We start from the raw sequence: 11173 nt of genomic DNA, 5'->3' as shown, positions 1-11173 counted from the left end.
GCTACCAGCCCGAATGCATAGTGCCAACTGTAAAGTTCGGTGGAGGAGGAGTAATGGTCTGGGGTTGTTTTTCATGGTTCTGGCTAGGCCACTTAATTCCAGTGAATGGAAATCTTTCAACTGTGCTTCCAACTTCGTGGCAACAGTTTGGGGAAGGCCCTTTTCTGTTTCAGCATGACAATGCCCCCAATGCACAAAGCAAGGTCCATACAGAAATGGTTTGTCGAGATCGGTGTGGAAGAACTTGACTGGCCTGCACAGAGCCCTGACCTCAACCCCATCGAACGCCTAATCAGTGCCCAACCTCACTAATGCTCTTGTGGCTGAATGCAAGCAAGTCCCTGCAGCAATGTTTCAACATACTGTATATTGGAAAGCCTTCCCAGAAGAGTGGAGGCTGTTATAGCAGCAAAGGGGGAACCAACTCCATATTAATGCCCATGATTTTGGAATGAGATGCTCAAGGAGCAGGTGTCCACATACTTTTGGTCATGCAGTGTAATAGAGGGTAAATGCTTTTTACATGAAGCCCTTCAATTCTCATTGAGTTCAGACATACTTTCATCAAACCCGTTCTCTTTGTAGAATTATGCAATGATGATTGGATTGCATCATCTCCATTGAGTTTCTGTCTCCTGATAACATTAATGATGTGCATAGATTCGTTGTAAAGAGAATAATCAAAATAATGATGAAATGTAATGATATTTTCCATATCAACAACTTAGTAGTTTCAAACTTCATTGAGGTCAGAATAATCCTGTGTTATTTTAATGTTTTAAGCAAGGGGTATCAAAATGAACAATAAAATTATTGCCCATTCTAAAATTCATTTATTGCATTAGTATAGGGCCTACTCTTAAATTCTGCTTATAGTGCAAATGATATCTATTCATCACAACGGGTTAAAATTAAGTCCACGTTGTGAAACTATGTTGTGCATCAGTGGCTCGTGGATGGTTAGATCATTTAGCATGGCTCATTGCTTCTGAATGTTGCAGTGCACTTTTACAGGAATTTTATATGTGTCATCGAACTGAGTTCCAGCGATTGTGAATTCCAGCAATGTGGGAAGCTTATATGTAGCTTTAAACTGTAACGCTGCCATTTGTGCCCAATAGCAACTTGAAAAGCTAAAAAAAACATTTTTTAAGATGTTTTTTAAAATAATACTCCACATGAAACATAACTTATCTAAGCAATAATATTTACACCTAGGTCCTGATTATTAGGTCTTGTCATTAGACCTGTTCGATGCATCATTAAACACTCTCAACTCAAATGAAAAATTAAGATTCAAGTTTCCATGAAGGAATAATGTCCTTCGCTGGCCTTTTCCTTTTGATGTGGTCCTGTGGACATTCTTTACCACAGTTTTGCATGCTGCATACGGTTGCTAGCATCCACTTTTTCCAGTGTCCTGCTTTCCCTTTCACTGTCCTCTCATTTACTTTACATCCTATTACAGTAGACAGCTTTTCCTATGGCACTGCGCATTGTTCTGCATTTTTACCCTTGGAAGGAAAGACAACGTATCGAAGTTGACCCCAAGTAGTGCAGAGGTCATATCTCCGACTCCCTGCGGTACGACCTTTGGTCCAATCCCCTGGTGGTCTGTAGCCGCTCAAACTCGTGTCGATTGTTCCGGTCCGGACTGTTCAGGTTGGTCAACGCTCTGAACGAACCACTGCCCATGCCCATGCCCACCACCTCCTCTTCCTCATCCTCATCCCGGCTGAGAAAGGCCAGCTCGTTCTCGTAACAGAAGGAGTTGGAGGTGGGCACCAGGAACTTGTTCTCCACCATGTCCTTGGCACTGCAGCACGGGGTGGACGGTACCTCATAGGTCTTGTGAAAGTGAGAGTAATCCACCTTGTACAGGTTCTTCTCCTCGAAGAGTACTGGCTCGAACCGGTAACCCCACAGTACCTCCGTGGCCAGGTAGGAGCTACGGGCCTGCGTGGTCATGGCAGTTGCCTCGACCATCCCTTCCAGTATGACCACGATCTCAAAATCCGCCGTATCCAGGTCATTTTTCCTGATCCCATAGAGTGGACTATCCTCATTGATCTCATGGATAATCGTAATGGGAGAAACCAAGAAAATCCTGTCCAGGCCTTTGTCAAAGCCCACATTGATGTCTACTTGGTCCAGGGGGATATACTCCCCTTCGTCAGTGATCCGGGGTTTGATGAGCTGAGCTCTGACATGGGCCTCTACGATGTGACTCTTCCTTAAGTTTCCCACCCTCCACATGAGGCACAGCTTGCTGTCGCGCAAAGAGATCACTGCGTTGTGGCTGAACAGTAGTGTCCGCGCACGTTTCTTGGGCCTTGCCATCTTGGCCATGATGGCGCCGATCATGAAGCAGTCGATGATGCAGCTAATGATGGACTGGAAGACCACCATGAACACGGCGACCGGACACTCCTCTGTCACACAGCGGTAGCCGTAGCCGATGGTTGACTGGGTCTCGATGGAGAACAGGAAGGCGGCCACGAAGCCGTTGACCTGCAGGACGCAAGGTGTGAAGTTGTCGTCTCCGGCCGGGTTGTCCAGGTCGCCGTGGAGCAATGCTATAACCCAGAAGGCCAGGCCAAAGGCCAGCCAGGACAGCACGAACACCAGTGTGAACAGCACCAGCATGTAGCGCCAACGGATGTCCACGCACGTGGTGAAAAGGTCGGCCATGTAGCGAGATGACTTGTCCTCCATGTTGGCGAACTGCACGTTGCACTGGCCATTCTTCTTGACAAAGCGGTTGCGGACCTTACGGCGTGTGTGGATCTTGCCGTTGCCGAAGCCGTTCATGCCGCCACCGCCGCTGTTGTGCATATTGGTGAGGCGCAGTGCCTCCTCCTCGGACGACACAATGCTGTAACGGTTGATCCGCCCAACGCTCATGCTGGCCACGTAGGCCGGGCTGCAGTGTCAGAGTAAGTGGGAAATCCTTGAGTCCCAATGTGTGATCACTCAAAGGCCCTTCCCAGGGGTATCACTGCCAGAGCCCCATCTCAGAAGGTGGAGGTGTGCTTTTGGGTGTTGTACTCTTGGCAGACCACTGCCTGAGGAAAGAGGAAAGGGATACGGATGTCAGTATATCACAGCATGACAGTATCAACATACCCCCCCATGAAGACTCTGGGAAACTGCACTACAAAGGCTGCGTTAAGACAGGCAGACAAATTCTGATATTTTTTCCACTAATTGGTCTTTTGACAAATCACATCAGATCTTTTCACGTCAGATCTTTTCGGAGCTTATATGATTGGTCAAAAGTCCAATTAATGAAAAGTCTTCACAAGTATGTAGTACATTTGCACAAAAATCTAAACAAATCATCAAAATTGCTAATTTGTCAATACTCTAAGTACATTTTCAATTGACTGAGTATAACAAACAAATGTGTTCACTGCACAAAATCACTCTTTCAATTTGGATACATGTTCAATCTAGTATCTGCTTTTAAAAATAAAATATTCACCTTACTTTTGATTAGATTTTCTTGTCATTTGTTAACAATACAATTAATTATCACTTAATCAAACTTCTCAAAACTGAAAACTACTGAACCAAAATTGTGGAGTGCCTAGTAAACGTATATAGTTTGATAATCGCGGAACACTGTAAAATACTATATTATTACCTCATAAATGTATCAATTTGACATAAATGTATGTTTATGTGCTGTGAATACTACATCACCATTCTCTATATGTGCTACCATTTAGAATAATAGTGTAGATTAAAATGCACTGCTGAAATACTTGGATTGTTTATAACAATATATTCCGCTCATTATCTGAATTTCATTGATACTGTAAGCTGATGAATTTTGAAGCAGAGAGACAGGCGATACTGTTTCACTTCACAAGTCACGTAGAAATGGGGATCTTGTTACGTTTTTACAATAACCAACTGCTTTACAATACAATACAATACAATACATTACAATACAATACAATACAATACTATCCATTTCAAATTATATGTTTATAAAACATGCACCTGTAGGCTCCCCCCCCCCAAAAAAAGTAAGAAATACATACAGAGTTTAAGTAATATTATAAACTGGGTGGTTCGAGCACTGAATGCTGATTGGCTGACAGCCATGGTATATCAGACCGTACCACGGGTATGACTTTGGTCAGGTGATAGGATGGTATTGGTCAGGTGATGAGCGGTGCCTGGTTTCCTCCAGACGTGACACTTGGCATTCAGGTCAAAGAGTTCAATCTCGGTTTCATCAGACCAGAGAATCTTGTTCTCTTGGTCTGAGAGTACTTTAGGTGCCTTATGGCAAACTCCAAGTGGGCTGTCATGTGCCTTTTACTGAGGAGTGGCATCCGTCTGGCAACTCTGCCATAAAGGCCTGATTGGTGGAGGGCTGCAGAGATGGTTGTCTATCTGGAAGGTTACCCCATCTCCACAGAGACTCTGGAGTTCTGTCAGAGTGACCATCTGGTTCTTGGTCACCTCCCTGACCAAGGTCCTTCTCCCCCGATTGCTCAGTTTGGCTGTGCGGACAGCTCCAGGAAGAGTCTTGGTGGTTCCAAACTTCTTCCATTTAAGAATGATAGAAGCCACTGTGTTCTTGGGGACCTTCAGTGCTTTAGTAACCTTCCTCAGATTTTTGCCTCGACACAATCCTGTCTCGTAGCTCTACGGACAATTCCTTCGACCTCATGGCTTGGTTTTTGCTCTGACATCAACTGTGCGACCTTATATAGATAGATAGTGTGTGTTCCAAATCATGTCCAATCAATTTAATTTACCACAGATGGACTGCAATCAAGTTGTAGACACATCTCAAGGATGCTCAATGGAAACAGGATGCACCTGAGCTCAATTTGAAGTTTCATCACAAAGGGTCTGAATACTTATGTAAATAAGGTAAATCACTTTTTGATTTGGAATAGATTTGCAAAAATATCAAAAACCTGTTTTCACTTTGTCATTATGGTGTATTGTGTGTAAATTGATGAGGGTAAAAAAAAAAATTTAATACATTTTAGAATAAGGCTGTAGCATAACAAAATTTGTAAAAAGTCAGGGGTTTGAATAATGATGTAAATAAGGTATTTATATTCGTCATTTTTTATACATTTCAAACATTTCTAAAAACCTGTTTCAATTTGTCATGATGGTGTATCGTGTGTGGATGGATGAGGAAAAATAAATAATTGAATCTGTTTTAGAATAAGGCTGTAACATAACAAAATGTGTAAAAAGTCAGGGGTCTGAATACTTTCCAAATCCACTATTACACTTTATTCTCGACATAGCTCATTCTAATATGTATATTGCTGTACATTTCATTCCTAGTATATCTTGTGAAATGAGTTCTGTGTAGATGCATATAGATTGCATTTGGTTGGTATTTGGATTTGTTTTGACATTTCTTTTACTATTTAGATTACGTGTGTATGTTTTTGCACCGTTGGAGCTAGAAACACAAACATCTGCAAATCTATGTACAGTACGTGACAAATAAACTTGCAGTAGATTTGATTTGGATATTGATGTATGTATGATAGCTTCAGAAGCTTGTGCATTCACCACATTTTTTGGTGCTTGTTTGGAGATGTATTCTTCAGACTTAAAAGGAAACAATTGTTGATATCTAGCTAAGATTCTCTTAGAAAATATATTATAAAATGCATTTATCATACATTACATTGCAGTACTGTTGTTTAGAAAGAAAGATGAGAGGAGTGTTTATCAACAAAGTATGAATTGTCCAGTAGTGTCTTTTTCCAATGAAAGCCCCCCAAAATATAGTAACTTTATGCAGTTTCCAGAAAAGTGGAGTGGGCATGTCATGTGTATATAGTCTAAGTTACACATTTTGTTACATGTTGTTACAATGTTTCAGAAAAGTTGTAATACAAAAAAAACATTATAATTTTCCTTGTAATGATATTTATAACGATTTTAAAAAATACCCTATTAGGGTGAGGTGCTTGTATACTATTCAGGCTATGTGTAAATATGCAATCCTAAGGTACTATGCCTTCTGCAGAATTTTTTAAAACAGATTTTAATAGATTTTGATCAAGAAACCTTTAATATTTCACTGTCTATTTCAGACTCTGTAACATCCTTTAAAGGAGGGTGTAAAAACATTATGGCTCTCTAAAGTAAAAATGGAAATTAGAATATTTTCAAAATTATCATTTTTGTATTCAGCCCAGCCTTTCCCTGCATTTTCCCACTGCACCCTATGGTATATAGGTATACTGCATTTCCCACTGCACCCTACGGTATATAGGTATACTGCATTTTTCCACTCTCTGCTTGTGTGCATGTCCAATACTAGAGTGAAACCTTTCTGATGGTTAAGGGATCAATCATTCATATTTAATTTGTATCTATCGTTCAAAAGTTTGGGGTCACTTAGAAATGTCCTTGTTTTTTGAAAGACAAGCTAATTTCTTGTCCATCAAAATATCATCACATTGATCAGAAATACAGTGTAGACATTGTTAATGTTGTAAATGACTATTGTAGCTGGAAACGGCAGATTTTTAATGGAATATCTACATAGGCGTACAGAGGCCCACTATCAGCAATCATCACTCCTGTGTTTCAATGGCACGTTGTGTTAGCTAGTCCAAGTTTATAATTTTAAAAGGCTAATTGATCATTAGAAAACCCTTTTGCAATTATGTTAGTACAGCTGAAAACTGTTGTGCTGATTAAAGAAGCAGATTGGTTGAAGAGCATGCATTTAGTTTTGCTAGCGTTTAAGAGCAGTTGGAGGCCATGGAAGGAGTGTTGTATGGCATTGAAGCTCGTTTGGAGGTTTGTTTGTAAGGCATTGAAGCTCGTTTGGAGGTTTGTTAACACAGTGTCCAAAGAAGGGCCAGAAGTATACAGAATGGTGTCGTCTGCGTAGAGGTGGATCAAGGAATCACCCGCAGCAAGAGCGACATCGTTAATATATACAGAGAAAAGAGTCGGCCCGAAAATGGAACCCTGTGGTACCCCCATAGAGACTGCCAGAGGTCCGGACAACAGGCTCTCTGATTTGACACACTGAACTAGCTGAGAAGTAGTTGGTGAACCAGGCGAGGCAGTCATTTGAGAAATCAAGGTTGTTGAGTCTGCCGATAAGAACACAGTCATTGACAGTGTCGGAAGCCTTGGCCAGGTCGATGAAGACGGCTGCACAATACTGTCTTTTATTGATGGAGGTTATGATATTGTTTGATACCTTGAGCAGTTTGGGTCTAGAGTGTCACCCCCCTTGAAGAGGGGGATGACCGCGGCAGCTTTCCAATCTTTAGGAATCTCGGAAAATACGAAAGAGAGGTTAAAACCTGTTGAATCTAAGGGGCACTATTTTCATTTTTGGAAAAATAACGTTCCCAAAGTAAACAGGCTATTTTGTCAGGACAAGATGCTAGAATATGCATATAATTGACAGCTTAGGATAGAAAACACGCTAAAGTTTCCAAAACTGTAAAAATATTGTCTGTGAGTACAACAGAACTGATATTGCAGGCGAAAGCCTGAGAAAAATCCAATCAGGAAGGGACTCTTATTTAGAAAGCTCTGCGTTCCTATGCATCCCTATTGAGCAGTGAATGAGATATCAACCAGATTCATTTTTCTATGGCTTCCCTAATGTGTCTAGTGTCACAATACATAGTTTCAGGCTTTTATTTTGAAAAATGAGCCTGAACTTCAACATTGCGTCAGTGGTCAGCTGGAGGCTCTCAGAGTGTTTTGTGCGTAAAATTAAAATTTGGCCATTGTTTCTCTCTTTCCTACTAAGAAGCCACCTCTCCTGGTTGATATATTATCGAATAGATATTTGAGAAACACCTTGAGGATTGATTATAAACAACGTTTGCCATGTTTCTGTCGATATTATGGAGCTAATTTGGAATATTTTTCGGCATTGATGTGACCGCAATTTCCGGTCGAATTCTCAGCCAAACCTGAAGAACTAACAGAGTTATTTCGGCTACAAAAAAAATATTTTTGGAAAAAAGCAACATTTGGATCCGGGATGGGTAGATCCATGGGTAGATCCAAGAGTTAAACAGACTGGTAATAGGGGTTGCAAGAACGGTGGTGGATAATTTTAGAAAGAGAGGGTCCAGATTGTCTAGCCCAGCTGATTTGTACGGATGCAGGTTTTGCAGCTCTTTCAGAACATCTGCTATCTGGATTTTGGAGAAGCTGGGGAGGATTGTGTAAGTAGCTGCGGGGGGTGCGGAGCTGTTTACTGGGGTTGGGGTAGCCAGGAGGAAAGCATGACCAGCCGTAGAGAACACTGATTGAAATTCTCGATTATTGTGGATTCATCAGTGGTGACAGTGTTTCCTACTGTCACGATCGTCGTCAGGGTGGAAATGACCGGACCAAGTTGCAACGTCGTGAGCGTACCTTTTTTTTTTGAGTGTCGCCAACAAAAACAAGGAATAAGGAAACTACTGTGATGCTTACTAGGTCTATACAGGCCACTAACAAAGTCAACTACCCACAACTAAGGAGGCAAAACAGGCTGCCTAAGTATGATTCCCAATCAGAGACAATGATAGACAGCTGTCCCTGATTGAGAACCAACCAAAACATAGAAACAGAAAACATAGAATTAAAGAAACTAGAATGCCCACCCTAGTCACACCCTGGCCTAACCAAAATAGATGTGACAGTGACAGGAGGCCAGGTTCTGGGAGCAGGCACAGGACTCACCAGGCTGGGAAGACATACTGGAGGCTTGGTTCTTGGAGTAGGCACCGGATACACTGGGCCGTGGAGGCGCACTGGAGTTCTCGAGCATAGAGCTGGCACAACCCGTCCTGGCTGGAGGGTTATTTTTGCCCGGGCAAATGCGGGGCGCTGGCACAGGATACACTTGGCTGTGCAGACGCACCGGAGACACAGTGCGCAGTGCCGGCGCAGGATATCCTGGGCCGTAGAGACGCACTGGCGGCCAGATGCGCTGAGCCGGCACCATCCGTCCTGGCTGAAAGCCCACTCTAGCCCTGCCGATGCGGGGAGCTGGAATGTAGCGCACCGGGCTGTGAACGCGCACTGGAGACATCGTGCGCTCCACCACATATGCCTGACCAGTACCACGCTCCCTACGGTAAGGACGAGGAGTTGGCTCAGGTCTCCAACCTGACTCAGCCAATCTCCTCGTGTGCACCGCCCAATTAATATTTTGGGGCTGCCTCTCGTGCCTCCTCCGCTGCGCCAACTCCTCGTAATGTCTCCGCAATGCTTTCGCCGCCTCTATCTCCTCCCTTGGACGCCGATACTCTCCAGCCTTTGCCCAGGGTCCCTTGCCTTCCAAGATCTCCTCCCATGTCAATTTCTCCAGAAAACGCTGCTCCTCCTGGCCTCCCGTTTGTGGTGGGTAGTTCTGTCACGATCGTCATCAGGGTGGAAATGACCGGATCAAGGTGCAGCGTTGTGAGAGTACTTTTTTTTTGAGTGTCGCCAACAAAAACAAGGAATAAGGGAATTACCGTGATGCTTACTAGGGCCATACAGGCCACTAACAACGTCGACTACCCACAACCAAGGTGGCAAAACATGCTGCCTAAGTATGATTCCCAATCAGAGACAATGATAGACAGCTGTCCCTGAATGAGAACCATACCCGGCTAAAACATAGAAACAGAAAACATAGAAATTAAGAAACTAGAATGCCCACCCTAGTCACACCCGGGCCTAACAAAAATGGAGAATAAAAGCCTCTCTATGGCCAGGGAGTAACACTTACCCTCAGTGCAGTGGGCAGCTGGGAGGAGGTGCTCTTATTCTCCATGGACTTTACAGTGTCCCAAAACTGTTTGGAGTTAGAACTACAAGATGCAAATTTCTGTTTAGCCTTTGCTTTCCTAACTGACTATGCAGTCAGTATCGCGGGGACTATTCGATGCTAGTGCAGTCCGCCACAGGATGTTTTTGTGCTGGTCGAGGGCAGTCAGATATGGAGTGAACCAAGGACTATATCTGTTCTTAGTTCTACATTTTTTGAAAGGGGCATGCTTATTTAAGATGGTGAGGAAATTACTTTTAAAGAACGACCAGGCATCCTCTACTGACGGGTGCCCATGTTTACGGATTTTGGTTTGTACCTGGTGGGTTCCTTGATAATTTGTGTGATATTGAGGGCATCTAGCTTAGATTGTAGGACTGCTGGGGTGTTAAGCATATCCAGGTTTAGGTCACCTAACAGAACAAACTCTGAAGACAGATGTGGGGGCAATCAATTCACATATGGTGTCCAGGGCACAGCTGGGAGCTGAGGAGGGTCTATAACAGGCGGCAACAGTGATAGACTTATTTCTGGAGAGATACATTTTTAAAATTAGAAGCTCGAACTGTTTGGGCATGGACCTGGAAAGTATGACAGAACTTTGCAGGCTATCTCTGCAGTAGATTGCAATTCCTCCCCCTTCGGCAGTTCTATCTTGACGGAAACTGTTGTAGTTGGGGATTGACATCTTAGAATTTTTGGTGGCCTTCCTAAGCCAGGATTCAGACATGGCAAGGACTTCAGGGTTGGAGGAGTGTGCTAAAGCAGTGAGTAAAACACACTTAGTGAGGAGGCTTCTGATGTTAACATGCATGAGACCAAGGCTTTTACAGTTATAGAAGTCAACAAATGAGAGCGCCTGTGGACACACAGGGCCTGGGTTAACCTCTACATCACCCGAGGAACAGAGGAGGAGTAGAATGTGGGTACGGCTAAAGGCTATCAAAACTGGTCGTCTAGTGCTTTGGGGACAGAGAATATAAGGAGCAGATTTCTGGGCGTGGTAGGATAGATTCAGGGCATAATGTGCAGACAGGGGTATGGTAGGGTGCGGGTACAGTGGAGGTAACCTAGACATTGAGTGATGATAAGAGAGGTTGCATCTCTGGACGCACTAGTTATGCTGGGTGAGGTCACCGCATGTGTGGGTGGTGGGACAAAAGAGGTATCTGAGGCATGTTGAGTGGGACTAGGGGCTCTGCAGTAAACTAAAACAATTATAACTATCCTAAACAACAGTATACAAGGCATGTTGCAATCACAGGTGTTGATTGGGAGAGCTAGCTAAGACAACAACGGGTAAGACAACAACAGCTAATCAGCTAAGACAACAACAACAGAGATGAGTTAGCTTATACACTAACTTTCACACATCTAGTTGGCAGGGCGAGA

General features: G+C 43.3%; 1 protein-coding gene across 1 annotated transcript; it reads right to left on the bottom strand.

The window, feature by feature from the left end:
• Window positions 1-1476: 1476 nt before the first annotated feature.
• Window positions 1477-2904, bottom strand: LOC139377460 (ATP-sensitive inward rectifier potassium channel 12-like). Its single transcript, XM_071120488.1, has one exon. It carries the CDS (start codon window positions 2902-2904, stop codon window positions 1564-1566), a length of 1341 nt encoding a protein of 446 aa, XP_070976589.1. The 3' UTR covers window positions 1477-1563.
• Between the last annotated feature and the right edge of the window lie 8269 nt (window positions 2905-11173).

Source organism: Oncorhynchus clarkii, chromosome 20 (genome assembly GCF_045791955.1).
Source record: "Oncorhynchus clarkii lewisi isolate Uvic-CL-2024 chromosome 20, UVic_Ocla_1.0, whole genome shotgun sequence".
NCBI classification, from domain to species: Eukaryota; Metazoa; Chordata; class Actinopteri; order Salmoniformes; family Salmonidae; genus Oncorhynchus; species Oncorhynchus clarkii.
Note: the sequence above shows the minus strand (reverse complement) of the source record. Positions and strands in the feature narration are given on the sequence as shown.

Coding starts and splice junctions, on each gene's coding strand:
- LOC139377460 (XM_071120488.1), bottom strand. CDS start 2,904: ATGAGCGTTGGGCGGATCAACCGTTACAGCATTGTGTCGTCCGAGGAG.